General features: G+C 35.5%; 1 protein-coding gene across 1 annotated transcript in view; it reads left to right on the forward strand.

Moving 5' to 3' along the window:
• The window catches only part of LOC139848688 (uncharacterized), a 55,543-nt gene extending 46,692 nt beyond the window's left edge, over positions 1 to 8,851 (forward strand). Inside the window, exons 4-5 of the mRNA XM_071838397.1 lie at positions 4,481 to 6,633; positions 8,591 to 8,851. Of these exons, the coding sequence (XP_071694498.1) occupies positions 4,481 to 6,633; positions 8,591 to 8,851 (2,414 nt within the window). The remainder of the gene's footprint in view (positions 1 to 4,480; positions 6,634 to 8,590) is intronic.
• Positions 8,852 to 24,615: the final 15,764 nt, after the last annotated feature.

Genomic DNA, 24,615 nt, shown 5'->3' on the forward strand with positions numbered 1-24,615 from the left:
GGGGCAGGATTCGTTTGGTCTCAATATAATTGAGGACTGTTTGGCTCCAATAACCCGGTCCACGTACAAATCCAACTATTACTACGAACCATAAAATTTTGATGTCTATCAATTTAATCACTCAAAATAAATTTTCGTAATTTTAAGAAATTTAGATAAGAAGTAGAATAAAATTCTAAGTCCTAAAACTAGAATAGCGAGAAATAAGAGAGAAAAAGATTGCGCGTCGAAAAATGTCGAAAAAGAAAAATGGTTGAAAAATAAAAGGTGACGGAAAAATAAAAGAAACTTATAAAAACTTAAAAATACTTAACTAATTTATCCTTATTACTACAACTAACTTAAAATTATAATCGCAAATTGAAATTACTAATTGGAATGATAATTGATACATAGTAAAAGGTCTAAAAATATTAAAGCTTACAAGAAAAACTAAATCCCAAATGGAAATAACTTAAAAAGAAACTAAAACTTAAAAAGGCGTCGCAAAATTCTAAAGCACCTAAATCTTAGTATAAAGAAAAAGCACTTAAGGAATTCTACGGCAAAGCCTAAAAATCTAGGAGTAAAAATAACTATAGCAAAAACTAATTTTAAAATTAATTATGAGCTAAAAAAAAATACAAATATTACGCTACAACGATTAAAAAGGTACAAAATATAAAAATATACAAAAAGTTGTAAAAAGTACAATTTTTATAAAAATATTATTTTTATATTATTTATTTAATAAAAACTACTAATTTTACAATTTAATAAAAACTTATTAAAACTAAATACATATATAAAGTAAAAAGTAAAAATAAAACTAAAATTAATAATAATAATAATAATTAAGTAATTAATAATAATAATAATAAATTAAAACCCGTGATTAGGGTTTTGTCCGTGTGTCAGAGGGTCTCCGCGAGTTGCGGTGAATAAAGAGGAAAACCCCGCGAGTCGCGGGGATTCAGAATTCAGTTGACAGATTGTACTTTTACGCGTTTTTCTTTATTTTTTTTTTTTATTATTTTTTTTTATTTTGTTTTCTGTTTTTAATTTAAATAAACGATTTTTAATAAAATTTATATTTTTATAAATTAAAATAAAGATAAAGAAACTTATAAAACTTAAATATTTAACAAAATCCTAAAAATACTTATATTTTTGTTTTTCTTTTTATATTTTTGAATGATTAAAACGTAATTTTACAAAAATGACTTTTAATAAAAGTAAATAAAATTTTTTTTTTTTTTTTTTTTATTATTAGCGTTGCGCTTCCGGCTTTTAAGATGAATCCCCGGCAGCGGCGCCAAAAATACTTGATGTCGAACGAGGTGTATATAAAATAGCTTATATTTTACGCAGAAAATACTATTAAATACGATACAATTTTACACAAGATATTTATTTATTTATAGAATGGATATACTTAAACCTTGCTACAACACTTATAGGCAGTGTACCTAATCGTACAGTAGTGTAGTTTTTAGTAAGTCCGGTTCGTTCCACAGGGAAATCTTTAAACAAAGCTCAACGCTATATTAGTTTACTTTTATAAAAATACAAATATATATATAAGTGATATTATTATTATAAAGGGGGGTTTTTACCGTTTAATGACCGGTTTGTCGATTTTAAAACTTTAGTTGCAGTTAAAACCTAATGTAAAATATAAAATAAATACAAGACTTTAAATTAAAGCGTAAAGTAAATAACGATAATGAAATTGCGAATAATAAAAATGCGATAAAAATTAAATTGCGATAATTAAAAAGTACGATAATTAAAAGTGCGATAAAATGAAATAACAATAAATAAAAGTGCGATAATTAGAAGTGCAATTAAATATACAATAAAGGAAATAAATATATGATATAAAAGAATTATGCTTATTTAAACTTCCGTAATCATGATGTTTGACGTGTTGATTTTAGTTTTATGCCCTTGGGTTAATTGTCCTTTGTCCTGGATTATTCAATATGTCCGTCTGGTTTTTGTCCATAACAGTCCATCAGTCATAAATATAAATTGCAAGTGTCCTTGTCAAATTATTATTATACCCGAAGATAAATATTCCAACTAATTGGGGATTCGAATTGTAACAAGGTTTTAATACTTTGTTTAATGAATACACCAGGTTATCGACTGCGTGTAAACCAAGGTTTTACTACTTTGTTAACAATTACACCAATTACCCTTGAATGTAATTTCACCCCTGTTTTAATTATTCTAGTGGCTATTAATCCATTCCCGTGTCCGGTTAAATGAACGATTATTCGTACAAATAAATACCCCGCCCATCGTGTCCGATCGAGTGTATATGGTAATTTATAGGGACGCCCAATTGTAAATCTTTATATTAACATTAACAAACTTTCATTTAGTTAAACAAATATAAAGCCCATTAATAGCCCATAGTCTAGTTTCCACAAGTGTCGTTCTTTTGTCCAAACCCCAATTATGGTACAAAGCCCAATTACCCAATTTTAGTAATTAGCCCAACATCATGATTACTTCGTTTTAAACAAGCATAATAATAACTTAGCTACGAGACATTAATGTAAAAAGGTTGAACATAACTTACAATGATTAAAAATAGCGTAGCGTTACACGGACAGAATTTCGACTTACACCCTTACAACATTCGCTAACATACCCTTATTATTAGAATTATAATTAAAATTAAAATATAAATTATAAATATAAATATATTACTTCGTATGAAGAGAAGAAAAAATGATGTGTCAAATTCGATCAGAATTCGGTTTGCTTTATAGCCAGATTTGGAATTTGGGGCTCCGCGACTCGCGGCAAAAACCCCTTTAAACTCCGCGAGTCGCGGAGAGGTATTTTCATTTCACACCCTTGGAGTTTCCTGCTGCCGACGGTTTTAAATATATATATATAATATATATATAATTAATATAATTAATTATATATTATATTATATTTATATATATAGTTAACTTGTAATTTTTAGTCCGTTGCGTCGAGCGTTAAGAGTTGACTCTGGTCCCGGTTCCGGTTTTTTGAACGTCCTTGCGTACAATTTAATATCTTGTACTTTGCGTTTTGAATCTTGTACTCTTGTGATTTCGAGACGTTTCTTATCAATAATTGGAACCTTTTTGATTGTCTTTTGTTCTTTTGAGCTTTTTGGTCGTTTGCGTCTTCAAATCGTCGAATCTGTCTTTTGTCTTCACCTTTTATTATTTAAACGAATATCACTTGTAAATAGAACAATTGCAACTAAAAGCTTGTCTTTCTTGAGGAATAATGCTATGAAATATATGTTCGTTTTTAGCATTATCACAACCCTATAGTCAAATTTGTCAATTCAGGTATGAAAATATGAGGGTTGTTATAGAACTCGAAAAGGATGATGTTATTGAATGGCACAAAGTTGTAACATATTGGGGGTGATTGACGGTCGTTAGGTGGTATCCATCACTTGCATTAATTTCTTATGTTTCTCGTGCAAGTGGGAGATTGAAGGTATTTCGTATGCCCGAGAGACATATTAAATTAACGTGGCTAATATGTTTTGATCCAAGTCGGGTCATACCCAATAACAAGCTTACCGACACCTTATTAGTATTTGATCTTAGTGATTAGATCGTTGATTAAATACGCAACACTTGAATTTTAAGAAAATGGTTTCTGAAATAATAATACTTGATGTGTATATATATATAAATTATGGAATAATTTATATATTAAGGATTTAATTACTTATAGGTTAAATAATTAATTAAGTTATGTTACATTTTATAAAATTGGTTTTATAAAATGTACATAACAAATAATATGCAAGTTTATAAAATGTGTTTTATAAAATTTAGTTTATAAAACTAGTTTTATAAAATCTAGTTTTATAAAACTATTTTATATAAAAACATGGAAGTGGCATGGGAGTTGAAGTAAGCATGCATTTATTTATTAGATTACTTCCCATGCCATAAGCATATTAACCAAGACATGTTGGAGGCTACAAACACATGCAAAACACATCAAAACAAGCAAAAAAAATTCTGCTCTCTTCTTGCTGAATCTGGCCGTGAGTTTGGAGCAAGAACAAGGGTGTTCAAAGTTTTTTTTTGCAAGAAATCAAGTGTCAATTAAATCCTAACCAAAGCTAGGGTGTTGGTACATAAGTTTGGGGTATAATAACTTGAGGTTTCATTCTTTTGGAGCTCAATTCATCATCATCATCTTCATCACTTATCAACAAGCTTGGAGTAGGTATAAACTCTTTTCTTGCTTGTAGTTTGTAAGTATATTTCATAGCTTGATCCTTTCTTAGGGTTTAACTTTAAAATGGTTAAAGATTAACAAGTTACTAAATGGTAATATACATGCTTCCGCTTTGTAAGATTCTTAAATGGTTTTAAGCATTATGAACTTGTTAAATCCCAACAAATGTGATCAATGCTATTTCGTGGTTGGGAAAAGGGTGAGTTTTCAAAAGGATGTAATGCCTCTTTTATCACTTTAGTACCGAAGAAATGCGACCCGATTATCCTTAGTGACTTCCGGCCCATAAGCCTTATCGGGAGCTTATATAAAATAGTGGCAAAGATCCTTTCCAATAGGCTTAAAAGGGTACTCCCTAGGCTTGTTGGCTCAGAGCAAAGCGCCTTTTTAAAGGAAAGGTACATTTTAGATGGCGTTTTAGTTGCTAACAAATCAATTGACTTTATAAAATCGAACAACAAAAAAGGGATTATATTTAAGGTCGCTTTTGAAAAGGCGTTTGATTGTTTAAATTGGGATTTCCTCATGGAAGTTATGTCTAGCATGGAATTCGGTGCTAAATGGCGAAAGTGGATTCTAGCTTGTTTGAGTTCGGCGAGTATCTCCGTCTTGATTAATGGTTCACCTACTCGTGAGTTTCCTATTGGTCGAGGTGTCCGACAAGGCGATCCACTATCCCCGTTCTTATTTATTTTGGCCGCGGAGGGATTAAATTTCCTCACTAAAGCCGCGATAAATCGGGGTCTATTTCGTGGTGTTGAAATCGGAAAGGATAAAGTCCTCGTCTCTCATTTGCAATATGCGGACGACACTATGCTTTTCAGAAAGTGGTCTAGAATTAATGCCCGTAATCTCATTAACATTTTGAAGTGTTTTGAGTTGGCATTGGGGTTAAAAGTGAATTTGCATAAAAGTTGCTTATATGGTGTGGGTGTTAATTCGGTGGAAGTTGAAGACTTGCCTAGTCGTATGGGATGCCAAGCTGGGAAATTCCCTTTTATATACCTTGGTCTTCCGATCGGTGCAAAAATGAAAAAACTTAGTGATTGGGACCCGGTAATTAATAAGTTCAAAAGACGGCTCTCGGAGTGGAAAATGAGAACTTTGTCCTTCGGTGGAAGACTAGTTCTTTTAAAATCGGTTCTTAATAGTCTCCCTTTGTATTACTTCTCGCTTTTTCGTGCCCCGACTTGTGTGCTTAAACTTCTTGAGAGTGTGCGTAGAAATTTCTTTTGGGGGGGGGGGGGGGGTGATCCTTCGGGTAAAAAAATGACGTGGGTTAAATGGGTTACCACTTGCTTACCTTATGGGTTGGGAGGGTTAAATGTTGGTTCTTTGAAAGGCAAGAACCTTGCGCTTTTGGACAAGTGGTGGTGGAGGTTCAAAACCGAAACCAATTGCTTGTGGTTCAAAATAATTCGTAGTATACATGGAATTGACAGTGGCTTGAGATCGGGAGATGGGCTTGCTCATCTTCCTTCCTTGAGCATTTGGCATAACATTATTATTGTAGGTAATCAAATAGAAGATCTAAAGGTCCCGTTCATTTGTTCTTTCAAGAAGTCAATTGGAAATGGTCGTTCATCATCATTTTGGAACGAGATTTGGTGTGGTTCGGATTGTTTCAAAAATTTATTCCCTCGCCTATATAGACTTGAAACAAACAAAGAAGCGATGGTTAGTGATCGTGTCGTGGCACAATGTAACATAGCATCATCATCAGTTACTGATAATTCAGCGGGTTCAGCAGTGACAGTTCGTGATTCCATAGCAGATCGAGAAAGTAGGTCAGTGGCTCAGCCTCAGCAGGTTCAAGCAGGTCCAAACAGACCCATGACATCAGCCCCGATTGCAGCAGGCCCATTTAGTCCAGCAGCAGCCCATACTCATGTAGTCCGTGTTACAGTAGCAGCTCAAAACGTAATCTACAACTATGCAGGTCATGTCTCGGGCCCATCTCAGTCTCCAACAGGTGTTGTATTTAATTGGGAATGGTCGAGAAATCCTACAGGTCGTACGAGTTTTGAATTGACGGAATTATCTAATCTATTGCGGTCTATTTCTTTTGATCTTAACTCTCAAGAATCGTGGAGATGGTCACTTGCACCAAATGGCATTTTCACGGTTAAGAAGCTGTATCAACAATTAGACAAGGAAATACTTGGGTACGCAGTTGTTAATCATCCGCAAGAATCGTTGAGAAATAACCTAGTGCCGAAGAAAATTGAAATATTCGTGTGGAGAGCTCTAAAAAAGAGGCTTCCGGTTCGGGTCGAACTCGACAAACGTGGTATTGATCTCCATAGTGTTCGATGCCCCATTTGCGACGACGATCTTGAATCGGTGGATCATTCGTTAATTAATTGCAAGTTCTCAATGGATGTTTGGTCTCGGGTATATAAATGGTGGAATTTGGGAAACAATCCCAGCGTGATTTTTTCCGATTTCTCCGCGGCAAATCTCCTAATGCTATGTCCCCCCTCGGGTTAAAAATCTGACAAGTCGTGGAGTGGACATGTGCATATTTGTTATGGAAGAATCGGAACATGAAGGTTTTCCAAGACAAAGGTTGTATTGCTTTGGTCGTGTTCAATGAAATTCAAGTCTTGTCATACGAATGGATCTCACCTAGACTCAAAGGATGTAGCATCGATTGGCATAATTGGCTCGTTAGTCCTTCATTGTATTTTGATAGTTAGTTAAATTCGTGTGGGTTGCAATCTTTGCACCCGTATTTTTCTCGTGATTTCTCGATTGCCGCGGCTCAATTCTTTGGCCGTCGCCCCCTTATTTGTACTCCGGTTTTAAGTATATAGTAGTATATATTATATATCACCTTGCTTTTCAAAAAATAATAATAATAATAATAATAAGCGTTTTTATGGCATTTTTTTCACCGCAAAAAGAAACTTTGGTCGCCTAATCAGTCAACCTAAGAATTATAACCATCTACATTCTTAAAATGTAATCCACTCCCTTAATTGCATCGACTCTGAGTTTATAATCCTTCTTGAAAACGAAATTATCAACGTTACATTTATTGAGAAATTTAATAACTTATGTTAACTTTTTGAGGTATTTGCCCAACAAATTATGACAATTTCAAGTGGCAGTAACCTAGTAACCTGATAAGTAATAATCACTTCTAAAATATATATACCATAACCTAAAAAACAAACCTTATCCTTTTACCCATTTTAGTATCGTAAGAAGAATTTGTTTGCGTTGTTATGTTTTTCTAAAGAAATGAGCTAAGAGAAGTTAGGATCCGACCTACATGAGGTGAGCTACTCCATTTGACCAGTGTAACATCATCGGCTTTGTAATCGTTGAGAATAAATTGCAAATAATTTGATAAGGCATAAGATAATCGTTCTCAGAACAAAAAATGAGATATGGTGCTTTCATGGACTACATAATTTCAATCATAACAAATAACAACAAAAATATTAACACAAAGAACTTTCCATTTAAAGTTATAAAAACTGTATGGTAACCTTAAGGGCAAACTTACTACAATCGAATAAGGAGTCTACCAATATTCTGCTCGTTATATATATTAAGGGTTAAAGCCAAAAATAGGCTACAAAGTTACACAAATGTACTGATGTCGTCCACAAACTCATTTCTGTCCTACTGTCGCCTACAAACTTTCAAAAAATGTGCTAATATCAACATTTTGTATTTTTGACCTGTTGAATATTAAATTTGACCTGATAATTTTTTTTTTTTTTTTTTAAATTCAGATCCAATCCACGAACGACACGTGTTGATTTGATATCATTTTTAACCGGTTTAGCCGGTAGCAAGTCATTTTTGTTTACATTGGTACACTTTTTGAAAGTTTTTGTTTATATTGGTACACTTTTTGAAAGTTTATAGGCGATAGTAGGACGGAAATGAGTTTGTGGGCGACATCGGTACATCTGTGTAAGTTTGTAGCCTATTTTTGACTTTAACCCAATTAAAGGTTTAATCGAGTATTATTTTTTAGTTAAGCTTGCTACGGACATTGTTTTTTAGTTACGTTCGGCACGCGTTTAGTCTAATAATCTACATTTTTACCGATGATAAATATAGTCTATAGTGAAGTACAAAGTTAAAAAAATTAATGTTTAGTGCCAAGTTTAGAAAAGATGAAACTGAAAGGGTAAAACGTTAAAGTAATGAAAATAGTTTTTCCGTATAACACAGACCACCATCTCGATCCGTTTCATAATTTACAATTCTATTCACCAACTTCAAACCCTAATTTACGAACATCATTTAACTAATTTAAACCCGAGCATTAGTACCGAGTCAATTAGGTTTTGTTTCACCATCGCCTATTTCAAAGCATTCACAGTTTCAGCATAAAAATGAAAAGGAAGCCTACCAGAGAATGCGACCTGGTGAATCGAAAGGAATTACTGAAGAAATGAGATTCTTTGTTATGAACTTACGTGACAAAAAACTTAAAGTTATAGCTGATAAATTGGATGGCAATGGTAATGTATTACGGGAGATAGTAGCAGTTAGTGAAATTAACGGTAGTGATGAGGTTAATGGGGATGATGATGTTGAAAGTGAAGTTGAGGATGCGAATTCTGATGATCCTGGGAGCCTGAATTAGAAGGATTGATGAGCTAATTGGTTGAAATTAGGTTTGTTTTTAGCATGATTGAAATTAACGGATCACAAGGCGTTTCATGTGTCTTTTAGACGATTTATCAATGTGCAATATTAATTGAATTTGATTTGATTAGGTTACATGTTGTCTTTAAGTGTTTCATGTATATGTGGATGATAATTTGTGTCATCATCATGGTTTAAAGCAGAGCCTACATCAGATTTGTATTTTCCTATGGTATATGGTTAGTCTCTTAGATGTCCAAAACCTACATCAGATTTTTAAAATATCATTTATATTTTAAAAATGCTGAGAAGGATGATAATGTTGATGATGGTGACCACAATATTGATGATGATGTGAAGTTCATCAGAACGATGAGGTATGAGGCGAATGAGAGTCTGAACAAACATGTAAGTAGCGCAACCCTCACATGGATGCAAAGTTTGCATATATTTGTTGGTGTTGCGAACACACTGTAGCTACATTCAATCTGGTTTTAGAAAATAGTGTGGATCGTGAACTCCAAAATTTGACCTGATGTAAATTGGGACCAAGTTACAGAGTTTTGGATTTACTGCTAGAGTCAAAAAGAACCAAATTCACCTTATTAGTAGATATGATGCCCCATTACACTATATGGATCCAAGCATCCAGCATATGAAATATCTAGAGGTTTGACTCATAACTCAGACGTCTACTAGTTTGGTGTCATGTTGTTTGAAGTCTTGTTTGGGAGAAGACACTACATGATATGATTGATCATTGATCTTAATCTTCGAATGCAAAGCACTATATCTAAGGAGGGGATTAGATTATGTTATCATATCTAAGGAGGGGATTAGATATGATTGAAACAGCATATTGTTGCTTGAAGGAGGAACAGCATCTAAATATCAATCACGTTATCAAAAGACTTGAGAGAGCGCTGGAACTTTAACACAAACATGTAAGTTGATATTCAATTATCTGTTATCTATTTTCTACCTTAATTTTAATGTTTTCTTCATGGTTAGATATAAGGAGGGGATTAGATTATGTATTTATATCTAAGTATCACTACAAGAAAATCTAACATTGGGGACGACGGTATTAGGGACGACACCAAGTTATCCCCAAAAATACGCTAAAGGACAAAAAACTGGGCTACTTTTTACCAAAAGTTTGACTATTTTGTTAGGGACGACATGTCGTCCCTATATGTCGTTCCCAAAACGAAAACATTTTTTTTTTATTTTTGTCGGTGGGGAAAAAATTTGCTCCAAAAGAACAAAAATTTTGGCGCCATATTTGGGAACGACATGTCGTCCCAAAAGCCTATTGGGGACGACACTTTTGACAGTTTTTTCATATTTATAGAGTCAATTATCAACAACATTGCACACGTCAAACACACATCAAACACACCGAAAATGTTGACCCTTCCGCCGTTGATTGTCTCATTAGAAGTGTATTACGAAAGTAAATTCTGTAATGAAATGAAACTTTACGATTATACGAGTAGTTCGAAATCTACGTTCGAAGAAATTGATGTTCGTGATGTAGGTTTAGAGGACCTTTTATACTTTTTGAAAGAAATGGTTCCGTTCGAACACACGGACGTCTTGTATTACGAAGATGACCGTGTTTCGAAATTGTCCGCTACATATCTCCGAACAGATGATCAGTGGAACGGTATAAAAGAAACCCTGAGTTGACGTTCTAATCGCATTTCTCTTTATTTACTTTTGGAAGATGAATAAATCACACTGAGTTGACGTTCTAATCGCATTTCCCTTTATTATTTTTTAGTTTAATTATATCATTTTTTTATATTTTATTATGTTTTAGTTTAATTATGTAGTTTTTTTTTATATTTTTTTGTGTTTTAGTTTAATTATGTCGTTGTTTTAATATTTTATTGTACTTTCTATTAAATGAATGAAAAATCGCAGTTATTTTCGAAATCTAACAAAGTTACTGAAATTATAACATTTCAACTACAAGCAACATCATACAAAGTTACTGAATTAAATTACATTATAACGACGAACATTAAACGAAAACCATACAAAGTTACTGAAATTAAATCACACTGATGATGATGATGATTACGATGACGGTTTCTAGTAACTGATGTATTGTCTTTTGGAAGTAAATGATGTATTTTCTTTTGAGAATAATTTCTACTTAACAATTGTGTGTTATAAACACCGATACATTACATCGACACATAAACACTGTTACATAACGATGTAATGTAACGGTACAATGTAACAGTGTAATGTCACGGTGTAAGGATGATGACGATGGTGATGATGAACGATGACGACGATGACGATGATGATTACGATGATGATGATGACAACGATGATGATGATTACGATAACGATGTTATGTAATGTTGTTATGTAACTATGTGTTATCCACATTACATAACCTCTTAAACTAATTTAACACACACACACACAGACATACATACATACATACATACATACATACATACATACATACACATATATATATATATATATATATATATATATATATATATATATATATATATATATATATATATATATATATATATCTGCACTAGAAACTGAAACTAACACTTAACGATGATGATGATGACGATGATGATTGTGATGATGATGATGATGATCATGACAATGATGATGATAATTAACGACGTTTAATTAGGGTTTAGGGTATAAGTAATAGGGGTTATTTAGTGTTTAGTGTTTAGGGCGTATAATATATAGAACACAACCATCAAGCTCCCGAACCTACCACCACGACCATAATATCGTCGACCATACTGGTAAATGTAACGACCCGTCAAAATCGCTATTGACGCGGCACGTTAATCATTGATTCCAAAGTGAGGTTTTGACCTCTATATGATACGTTTTGATAAAATATTGCATTCATTAAAATAAGTGACTTTCTAAACATAGAAAGTTATAAACATGTGGGCGAGTGCTTCGGTATAAGCAAAACCCCAAAATACATAAGTCTTTAATTTACAGGTTGACATCACAGTCCAATTATTTATTACACAACGCAGTTTTATTTTGAATGCAATAAACTTTGTACAAAGCATGAGAGACTCCATGCAGGCAACAAGCACATCACAGCGGAAGCATTCTAAGGACCTGAGAATAAAACATGCTAAAAAGTCAACACGGATGTTGGTGAGTTATAGGTTTAATTGCTCGAGTCATAAACATATATAAAGATAGACCACAAGATTTCATCAAAAGTTTATCAATAGATTCTACGTAACAGAGCACCCTGGTAACTAAACTTAACGCTATAGTGATAATTACCCCATTCGTTTTAATACGCGCAAACCAACGTGTCTTAAACTCAAATAACATACGTCCGTTAAAAGGCTAGCGCTCTAGCTCGGACAGGGATGTCAAGCCCTATGGATCCATATACAATTATTCGCGCCCACCAGTCCATATCCTATGTACTGGCAGCTACTAGTTACCAAAGCTAAGGGATTTTCGGTTTAACTCAGTGTAGAATTTTGTATGTACTTGTGTCTTATTGCGTTTAAAATAAATTGCATGTATTCTCAGCCCAAAAATATTTAAAGTATTTAAAAAGGGAGACTATAACTCACAGTTCAATATTGCGATTCAATATTGTAGGCAAATTGCGTAGACGTAATGATGGTAGACGACTGTATGGTTGGTCTTGGATTCAAGAAAAATACCCCGAACAATACCCAATATTTCCTTATTTTAAAACGGTTTGAAACCCGAATTAAAAATACCCTCGAATATACTTTATTATTATTAAACTTAAAATTAAAATTATAATTATAATTATAAATATAAAATTTACGTACATAAATAATTATGAAAAATTTCGTCGAGCAAAACTGACCTTTTATAGTACTTTTCGATTTACTGTAGCTCATGCGATCGCATGAGTTTTCAGTGTTTTTGCCATGCGATCGCATGGCCGCCTTTTCTGTTTTTATTTGCTAGTTCGTCGACATCAAATAGTGTTTACTATAGCAAATATTGTTTACTGTAGCAAATAGTGTTTTACTGTAGCAAATAGTGTTTTACTGTAGCAAATCACTGTAGCAAACTCGTTTTCACTGTAGAACTGTAGCAAAATACGGTTTCACTGTAGCAAATAGTGTTTTACTGTAGCAAATTGTGTTTTACTGTAGCAAAGTAATTTTTACTGTAGTAAATAGGGTTTTACTGTAGGAAAGTCGTTTTTACTTGTACATATATATTTACATACATATAATTGTTCATGAATCGTCGAGAGTAGTCAAAGGTAATTGTATATATGAAACAGTTCTAAAATTTTGAGACTCAATCTAACAGACTTTGTTTAACGTGTTAAAATAATAAATCGTATAGAGAATTGGTTTAAATAAGTCAAAAATTTTCGGGTCATCACAGTACCTCCCCGTTAAAGAAAATTCCGTCCCGAAATTTTGAGTAGTACCTGTTTCATGAGCGATATCAGTGAACAAATGTGGATACTTTTGCTTCATCTGATCTTCACGTTCCCAAGTAAACTCGGGTCCTCGTCTTGCGTTCCAACGAACCCTAACTATCGGTATTTTGCTTTGTTTTAATTGTTTGACCTCACGGTCCATGATTTCAACAGGTTCTTCGACAAAATGGAGTTTATCATTGATTCGTATTTCGTCAAGAGGAATTACGACATCCTCTTCAGCTAAACATTTCTTCAAATTTGACACGTGAAATGTGTCGTGAACACTACTAAGTTCTTGCGGTAGCTTTAATCGATAAGCAACTGCTCCAATTCTTTCGGTGATTTCAAAGGGTCCTACGTACCTAGGACTTAGCTTTCCTCGTTTACCGAATCGTACAACGCCTTTCCAGGGTGACACTTTCAACATGACTTTGTCGCCCACTTGAAATTCTAACGGTTTTCTTCTTACATCAGCATAACTCTTTTGGCGACTCATGGCCGTTTTCAATCGCTGTTGTATTTGAATGATCTTTTCGGTGGTTTCGTGAATAATTTCTGGTCCAGTAAGTTGTCTTTCTCCTACTTCACTCCAACATATAGGAGATCTGCACTTTCTACCGTAAAGTGCTTCAAATGGCGCTGCGTTGATGCTCGTATGATAGCTGTTATTGTATGAAAATTCTGCCAACGGTAAGTGTCGATCCCAACTGGTTCTAAAGTCAATCACGCATGCCCGTAACATGTCTTCCAATGTTTGTATTGTTCTTTCACTTTGACCATCTGTCTGTGGGTGATAAGCGGTGCTCGTATCTAATCGAGTTCCCAATGCTTTTTGTAATGACTGCCAGAAACGTGATGTGAATCGGGTGTCGCGATCAGATATGATGGAGATGGGTACACCATGCCTGGAAACTACTTCCTTCAAATATAGGCGTGCTAATTTCTCCATACTGTCTGTCTCCTTTATTGGTAGAAAGTGAGCTGATTTAGTTAGACGATCAACTATCACCCAAACAGTATCATGACTACTTGTAGTCCTTGGCAATTTCGTAATGAAATCCATGGTTATTCTTTCCCATTTCCACTGCGGAATTTTTGGTTGTTGCAGTAATCCTGACGGCTTTTGGTTTTCAGCTTTGACCTTTGCACACGTCAAACATTTGCTTACATAAGTAGCAATTTCTGTCTTCATATTGGGCCACCAATAAAATTTCTTGAGATCATGGTACATTTTTCCGTTTCCTGGGTGAATTGAGTACCTCGTTTTGTGTGCTTCATCCAGTACTAGTTGCCTTAGGTTACCATGTTTTGGTACCCATATCCTACCAGCAAAATACAGGGTTCCATCGGCTTTTTCTTCAAGTTGTTTTTCTAACCCTTTGCTCATTTCACCTTTTTCGTTTTCTTCTTTTAAAGCTTCTAACTGTGCTGCTTGAATTTGCTTTGTGAGATCAGTACGAATTGTAATATTCAAAGCTCGGACCCTAAGAGGTTTTACTCTTTCTTTTCGACTTAGGGCATCAGCTACAACATTAGCCTTTCCGGGGTGGTAACGGATTTCACAATCGTAATCGTTTAACAACTCTACCCAGCGACGTTGCCTCATATTGAGTTGTTTTTGATCAAAAATATGCTGAACACTCTTATGGTCGGTGTACACTCTACACTTGGTGCCATATAGATAGTGTCTCCATATTTTGAGTGCAAAAACTACTGCTCCAAGTTCTAAATCGTGCGTCGTATAGTTCTTTTCATGAATTTTTAGTTGTCGTGAGGCATATGCGATGACTTTTGTGCGTTGTATTAATACACATCCTAAACCTTGGCGTGAAGCATCACAATAGATCACGAAATGACAACATGGGTGCAGACGTTAACTTCTTCTTTAATAACTGGAATGAGGATTCCTGTTCTGTGGACCAATCATACTTCTTTCCCTTTTGAGTCAATGCAGTTAAGGGTTTGGCGATTCTAGAGAAATCTTGAATGAATCTTCGGTAGTAACCAGCAAGACCTAGGAATTGGTGAATTTGTATTGGAGTCTTCGGGGTTTCCCATTTACTAATGGCTTCGATCTTGGCGGGGTCAACTTTAATTCCATGTTTACTAACAACATGGCCCAAAAATTGTACTTCTTGTAACCAGAAATCACACTTCGAAAATTTTGCGTACAATTCTTCTTTCTTGAGTATCTTCAGTACCAGTCTTAAGTGTTGCTCATGTTCTTCCTTGTTCTTCGAGTAAATCAATATGTCGTCGATAAAAACAATGACAAATTTGTCTAAATACGGTCTACAGATGCGATTCATTAGATCCATGAATACTGCTGGAGCATTAGTTAATCCAAAAGGCATGACTAGAAACTCATAGTGACCGTAACGGGTTCTGAACGCGGTTTTAGGAACATCTTCTTCCTTCACTCTCAGTTGATGATATCCGGAGCGTAGATCAATCTTAGAATAAACACTTGATCCTTGCAATTGATCAAATAAATCATCAATCCTCGGTAATGGGTACCGATTCTTGATCGTTAATTTGTTTAATTCTCTGTAATCTATGCACATTCTCATAGATCCATCCTTCTTCTTGACGAACAGAATAGGAGCACCCCAAGGTGAAAAACTAGGACGAATAAATCCACGGTCCGATAATTCTTGCAAATGGTCTTGTAATTCTTGCATTTCTGAAGGTGCAAGTCTATATGGAGATCGGGCTACAGGTGCAGCTCCTGGTATGAGATCAATCTGGAATTCTACACATCTGTGTGGAGGTAGCCCCGGTAATTCTTCTAGAAATACTCTGGGATATTCTCTTACAACCGGCATGTCATTAATGCTTCTTTCTTTAGTATCGATATTCTTTACGTGTGCCAAAATAGCATAACAACCTTTTCTTATAAGTTTCTGGGCCTTCATACAGCTGATAAAGTTCAGCTTTGAGTTGCTCTTCTCCCCATAAATCATTAATGACGTTTCATCCTTACGAGGGATGCGGATTGCTTTCTCAGCGCAAACAACTTCCGCTCTTGTTTTGGACATCCAGTCCATGCCAACGATTACGTCAAAACTTCCTAATTCTAAGGGTATCAAATCGATTTTGAAGGTTTCACCAGCGAGATTCATTTCGCAACCATGGCAAATTTTATCGGCTTTTATCAGTTTACCATTAGCTAATTCAATAGTATATTTATCGTCTAGAGGTAATGATGCACATTTTAGTTTAAAACTAAAGTCTTTACACATATAACTTCTATCAGCACCCGTATCAAACATAATAGAAGCTAGTTGATTATTAACGGTAAACGTACCCGTGACAAGATTAGGATCCTCACGTGCTTTACTGGCACTAACATTAAATGCCCTCCCACGTGCGGGTTCTTTGTTCTTCTCCTTATCAGGGCATTGATTTATAAAGTGACCAGACTTCCCGCATCCAAAACATTTCTTGACATCGGTCAGTTTTGTCTTTACTTCAGAAACGGTGGCATAACAATCTTTCGCCACATGTCCTTTCTTGTTGCACTTATCACAGACCACTTGACAATAACCTGCATGATGTGTGTAACATCTTTTGCAGAACGGATGGGGTCCCTTATAGTTTGGACTTGCAGTTGCCCCATCTTGTTTACCTTTAAAAGTTTCTTGTTTCTTCAAGTGAGTACTTTTGCCCTTATAGTCTTCCCATTTCCTCTTTCCTTCAGTTGTCTTGACTTCGGTAATTGGTGCCTTAATCGAACTCTCTGTGATCTGGTCCATGAGTTGGTGTGCCATTATCATGGCTTCCTGCATCGTATTCGGTTTGGACGATGTAACATTTCCTTTGATATTGATCGATAAACCGTCAATATACATTTCTATCTTTTGTTTCTCATTTGGCACCAATTCGGGACACAACAAGGCTAGTTCCATGAAACGCTTTTCATAGTTATTGAGATTCGCGCCGATAACCTTCAGATTACGTAACTCAGATTCCATTTTTATGATCTCGTTTCGAGTACAGTACTCCTCGATTAGCATCTTTTTCAGTTCTTCCCAAGAGATATCATATGCCGTATCTATTCCTTCTGCTTTAGCATAATTGTTCCACCAAGTAAGTGCACCGTCTTGCAACGTGCACGAAGCATACTTTGACTTGTCTCCGTTCGCACAATTACTGATTTTAAAAACGGACTCCATCTTTTCAAACCATCGGGTTAGACCGACTGGTCCCCCGGTTCCACTAAATGTCTGTGGTTTGCATCCTTGAAAAGTTTTGTATGAGCATCCGTTTCGTGAGTTTGTGTTTACGGCTGCTACTTTGGTTGCTGCTTCGGCTGTTGCTTTTGCTGCCTCGGCTGCAGCAATTCTTTCATTCACACGTTTCTCGACTAGTTGCTCAAACTCAGCATCCGACATTTGAGACATGTTTCTTCAATAAACACAACAGATATAATTTAATCATATAGAATATTATAGATAAAATGAGTTGTCAATAGTTAATCGTAGCATATTAATAATATGAACCGATTATTATAAAAGCCTTTTCTTCTTATTAGCATTTTATAATTATTTCTAGGGTATTACCTACCCGTTAAGTTCATACATAATAGCTAGTACAAGGAATTAACTACTAAAATCCTAATAATATTCTACTATGAAAAATTATAGCTAGTTACTACATTATTATGTAACAATAATAATAAGAAGTAGTAATAATACAAATAATCATTCCATGCATTTATTATTAATAAACCAAAATAATACAATAGCATACAATACTGATATTTTACATATGCTTATTTTACATAACAAGATAGAGTAGCACACATAAGCAATAGAATAGCGCATGGAAGATTTATGGTTGCGGGGTCGTTTATTCAGAACTATCAGAAACTTCTTCCCATTTGGTTCTCTCTGCCAATTGTTTGTGTGCACATGGTCCAACAGACATTCTGGCAGTGTATTTTATTTTTAGTTGGGGTTTTGAGGTACCCGTTGCCTCAGTGGGTTTAATACAATAAGGGTGGTTACGGATCGAATGGTCATGTTCCTTTTTAATAATTAAGGACTTTTTATTATTGTGGTTGTTTTTATTATCTATAGCAAGTTGGAATTTCTCCTTAGTGACCTCTTTTATTTCATTAGCGAAATCTTCCTCCTTACTGATTTTGTCTGATGATGAACTGTCTGAGTCATGCGTAGGAGAATATGATGACGAAATGCTAGAATATGTACCGGTGGTCATGAACCAAAATCTGCCAGGCGTAATCGGCACAACCCGCCCGTCGGTGGTATATCTGGACCAATGTCCATATTTGTTTAGAAATGGACGATCCTCGTTTACTCCAGGGATCATGGGTCCATGCCAACGATACTGTGGCTCCGGAAAACTAAAGCTGGGTGGAGCTGGAACCTCCTCTGGGTTTACCGGGAGTTGAGATTCCCCGGCTAACACAATTTCTTCTTTAATAGGTATTGGAACGCCCTTTTCAGTTGTGGATAGAATAGATTCAGTGTCCGATTCCGAGTCGTACAAAATGATAGGATTAGAGGAAGTCATCTATCACATAATTGAAACAACAATTACGTTAGCATATAAATATATCACATATAATGTTTTTGACCAAATAATAAGCAAAAATCAGTAAAAACAGATATGTTCATAGTCCAGACTCACTAATGCATCCTAACAATTACCAGTTAAACACACTAATGTAATTTCTGGTTCCCTATGACCTCAAGCTCGGATACCAACTGTAACGACCCGTCAAAATCGCTATTGACGCGGCACGTTAATCATTGATTCCACAGTGAGGTTTTGACCTCTATATGATACGTTTTGATAAAATATTGCATTCATTAAAATAAGTGACTTTCTAAACATAGAAAGTTATAAACATGTGGGTGAGTGCTTCGGTATAAGCAAAACCCCGAAATACATAAGTCTTTAATTTACAGGTTGACATCACAGTCCAATTATTTATTACACAACGCAGTTTTATTTTGAATGCAATAAACTTTGTACAAAGCATGAGAGACTCCATGCAGGCAACAAGCACATCACAGCGGAAGCATTCTAAGGACCTGAGAATAAAACATGCTAAAAAGTCAACACGGATGTTGGTGAGTTATAGGTTTAATTACTCGAGTCATAAACATATATAAAGATAGACCACAAGATTTCATCAAAAGTTTATCAATAGATTCTACGTAACAGAGCACCCTGGTAACTAAACTTAACGCTATAGTGATAATTACCCCATTCGTTTTAATACACGCAAACCAACGTGTCTTAAACTCAAATAACATACATCCGTTAAAAGGCTAGCGCTCTAGCTCGGACGGGGATGTCAAGCCCTATGGATCCATATACAATTATTCGCGCCCACCAATCCATATCCTATGTACTGGCAGCTACTAGTTACCAAAGCTAAGGGATTTTCGGTTTAACTCAGTGTAGAATTTAGTATGTACTTGTGTCTTATCGCGTTTAAAATAAATTGCATATATTCTCAGCCCAAAAATATTTAAAGTATTTAAAAAGGGAGACTATAAACTCACAGTTTAATATTGCGATTCAATATTGTAGGCAAATTGCGTAGACGTAATGATGGTAGATGACTGTATGGTTGGCCTTGGATTCAAGAATAATACCCCGAATAATACCTAATATTTCCTTAGCTTAAAGCGGTTTGAAACCCGAATTAAAAACACCCTCGTATATACCTTATTATTATTAAACTTAAATTTAAAATTATAATTATAATATAAATATAAATATTAAGAGAGAAATGTAATAAACTTCGTCGAACAAACTGCGTATTTATATTACTTTTCGATTTACTGTAGCTCATGCGATCGCATGAGTTTTCAGTGTTTTTGCCATGCGATCGCATGGCCGCCTTTTCTGTTTTTGTTTGCTAGTTCGTCGACATCAAATAGTGTTTACTGTAGCAAATAGTGTTTACTGCAGCAAATAGTGTTTACTGTAGCAAATAGTGTTTTACTGTAGCACTGTAGCAAACTACGGTTTCACTGTAGCAAACTACGGTTTCACTGTAGCAAATAGTGTTTTAATGTAGCAAATTGTGTTTTACTGTAGCAAAGTAATTTTTACTGTAGCAAATAGGGTTTTACTGTAGGAAAGTCGTTTTTACTTGTACATATATATATACATACATATAATTGTTCATGAATCGTCGAGAGTAGTCAAAGGTAATTGTATATATGTAACAGTTCTAAAATTTTGAGACTCAATCTAACAGACTTTGTTTAACGTGTTAAAATAATAAATCGTATAGAGAATTGGTTTAAATAAGTCAAAAATTTTTGGGTCATCACATTTGGCGCCTCCTAATCCAACTCCTAATTCAACTCCTAGTACAACTCATGATGATGGTGAACCCGAAGGCGAAGACGAGGGTGACAGAGTTGGTCGATTTGAAGAAAACGAAGAAGAAGACGAAGAAGAAGAATTAGGGTAAGTATGGTATTTGAGTTTGCTACTCGGATATGCTTAACGTTTAATGTGTAAACTTTGTTTTGGATTAATGTAATCATTAGATAATTGTTTAACTTAGAGACATGTTTTAATTTAATGTTATGGTTGTGTTTGCGAATTATCTTATGTTATTACAGCAGGTTTTTTGTTTGTTGGTATGGTGTCGTTTTTACGGATGTGAAACAGCTAAAATAAGCTGAAATTTGTACAGCAGTTTATTGGGGACGACATGTCGTCCCCACTGGTCGTCCCCAATCCATTTTCCAATTATATATTTTTAATTAAATAATTTCGTTCTAAAATATATATCAGATTCTTAGGGACGATATGTCGTCCACAATGGTCGTTTCAAACATTTATATAATAAAATAATATTTATTAATCAAAAAAATAAAATAATATGTTAGGGACGACATGTCGTCCCCATATGTCGTCCCGAAATTTCTTCCCAACTGCCAACAAGAAATTCAAAGTGGGCCCCAGTGTCGTCCCCAACCGTCGTTTCAAAAAAACTTTAGCGACGATGCAATAGGGACGACTGATTAGGGACGACATGTCGTCCCTAATGCCTGTTTAGGGACGACATGTCGTACCTAATGGACAGATCCTGTCGTTCCTAATGTACGATTTTCCTGTAGCGTATGACTCAAATTCTATTAGTCTGGTTGCATTGCCGTGTTCAATGGAGCGTGCTCGGAGCCAACACCCTATGATCCTTGAGTGTGTTGAATGTTCTAGGGTGACGTGGTCGACCACAACGGTAATTTCCATCGTTAAATAAAAAAACCGGGAATATTGCTGTTTGAACTAATACTTAATAATATTTTAAATATATTTACCTATATACCTACTCATTTCTTCATATATTCACACAACAATTCTCATCCATATCCACATGTCTAACCAAAACAAAAATCCAAATCAAAACAATTTTTCGTTTATTAATCTTATAAAATTTCGTAAATGTCGGAAAGCCAAATAAAATAGTCTCGGTTCATTGCAAATGTTTCTACTATTACCACTACATACTAATCAACACCCAGAATTTGGTCGTTTGGCCCCATCCCCCCCAAAAAACTCGCCCAAAACGACAAGGAGGGAAAAAAGGGGGAAAAAACCACAAAAACCCCCTAAAAAATGTGACAACTTACACCCAAACCCTCAAAACAGGGGTGTAAAGTGTAAAATACATATTTTAATTAAAAATCTTAAACAAACTCCACCCATATTTTCAACGGGACATATCTTTCCGCCCGGCTCGCGTTAAATTTTTTCAATCCCACCGTTCAACTCAAAAAAATCTAACGAACACAACGGGACTAACTAGACGCGAAACGGACACTTCTAAAATAACGCTAAATACCTCGGACTATATTCAATACATACACACCCCTCTAATAAACTACCCAAACTAACTACATCATATCGATATTTTAGTTTCCGTTAAAAAAACACTAAATAACGGGCCCTATATTCTCGCTCGGTGCGCGTTAAATTTTTCCGAGACCACCGTTCAACTCGAAATAATTTTACGAACACAACGCGACTAACTTTACGCGAAACGGACATCGTTAAAAAAGCTTTACATACATATACATACACGTCCAACAAACAACCCAACCTACTAGATATATTAGGTACCAAACAACGTATATCCAAATTCGACCGCGCGTCGAATACAACCGCAGCAACGCGCGGTCGAATTTTTTCTAGTTAGATTTCATTGTTAAGTTAGTAACGTAACCGGTAAACGTATCATAAGGATAATGTTAATGTATGTAGGCTTCGGCAGAGGCTTACTTGGTGGTTAAGTTAGGGTTTGGCCAATCCTAATTTAAATGGGCCGGGCTTAGGTTAATTAGACTAGGGTTTGTCTTAATCCTTGTCTATAAATACTCTCTCATATGTACATGCTTTGTATCACCTCCAAATTAATAATAATACTCTCTAGTTCCAAAGTGGATGTAGGTTTCACATCGAAACTGAACCACTATAATTCTCGTGTCGTTTCTTTTAATTCCTGTGTTTATATCTCGGCTATTATTGTGTGTGTTTGTGATTGCTTGATCGATTAGGGTTACTACTCTGATAAAAGACAGTTCTAGCCTTAACAACTGGTATCTAGAGCTCAAGTTTAACCCTAGCCATCAACAGCTGCTGCAGTTGCAATCAAGGTGCAGCCGCCACTTTTTTCTCTGATTGCAGGTCTGATCGCAGCTGATCCAGGTCTGATCGCAGCTGATTACAGGTCTGATCCAGGTTTAATTCTAGCCGACTACTGGATCAACCCTAACCGCCGCCAAAATATCTATTGCTGCTGTTTTTTTTCTTTTCTTTTTTGATCCAGATAACGGGATCTAACAGTTGTTGCTATTACAAAGATCATCACAGCTGCTATTCCTTAGATCTAAGCTAGATCAATGGCTGAAGAAGGGAGGATCAAAATCGACAAGTTTGATGGGCAAGATTTTGGATGGTGGAAGATGCAGGTTGAAGATTTGTTATGTCAGAAGGATCTGATCGATGCCTTGAATGAGAATAAACCAGAAGGAATGAAAGACGACGAGTGGAAAACACTTGACAGGAAAGCCCTAGCAGTTGTCAGACTCACGTTGACAAAAAGTGTTGCCTTTAACATTGTGAATGAAACCACGACACATGGTTTGATGAAGACCTTAGCAAATATGTATGAGAAGCAGTCTGCTTCTAACAAGGTGTTTTTGATCAGACAGTTGGTAAACAACAGGTTGAAAGAAGGTGCTTCAGTAACAAATCATGTTAATAACTTCAACAATATTATCTCTCAGTTACTGTCAGTTGATATCAAGTTCGATGACGAAGTCAAAGCTCTTCTATTATTATCTTCGTTACCTGAAAGCTGGTCAGGTTCAGTCACAGCTATCAGTGGATCCACAGAGTCCTCAAAGCTAAAGTTTGAGAGCATTCGTGATTTTATTCTTGGGGAAGATATAAGAAGAAAGAGCTCAGGAGAACCATCAGGAAACTTGCTGAGCACCGAAGAGAGGGGTAGGAGAAAAGGCAGAAGTAACACCACCAGGGGTAGGTCAAAGTCAAGAAGGAGGAGTGTGTCAAGAACGAGGAATGATATTAAATGTTGGAATTGTCAGGAGACTGGGCACTTCAGAAACCAGTGCACTAAGCCAGTCACATCATCAAAGCTAAAGGAAGTTAATGTTGCAGTTGCAACAGATGATTATGATAAAATCCTTGTTTGCTGCATTGAGAATACAATTGATGCGTGGGTTATGGATTCAGGAGCATCGTTTCATGCTACCCCAAGTCCACATTTGATGAAGAATCTACGAACAGGTAATCTTGGTAAAGTTCGTTTGGCTAATGATCATTGTCTTGACATTACAGGGATTGGAGACTTAGAGCTGAAGACCTCTTTGGGCACTAAATGGACCTTGGAAAATGTCTGAGTTATTCCTGGTCTAAAGAAGAAACTAATCTCTGTTGGACAACTTGATGATCAAGGATATAGTGTGCTATTTGGTGAAGGTCAGTGGAAAGTAATAAAGGGGAACTTAGTAATAGCCAAGGGTAAGAAGAGAGGCACTCTTTATATAGTAGAAGTTCCAGCTAATGAAGTAAATACAGTTTCCAATGATCGTAGCTTAACCAGTCAGTGGCACCAACATTTAGGTCACATGAGTGACAAAGGAATGAAAATGCTAGTGTCTAATGGTAAAATTCCTGGTCTAAAGAGAGTTGAATCGGACTTTTGCGAGTCACGTGTTCTAGGAAAGAAGAAGAAGGTCACCTTTGCAAAAGCAGGCAGAACATTAAAGGCTCAGAAGTTGGAGCTAGTA

This window comes from Rutidosis leptorrhynchoides, chromosome 5 (genome assembly GCF_046630445.1).
Source record: "Rutidosis leptorrhynchoides isolate AG116_Rl617_1_P2 chromosome 5, CSIRO_AGI_Rlap_v1, whole genome shotgun sequence".
Classification (NCBI taxonomy): Eukaryota; Viridiplantae; Streptophyta; class Magnoliopsida; order Asterales; family Asteraceae; genus Rutidosis; species Rutidosis leptorrhynchoides.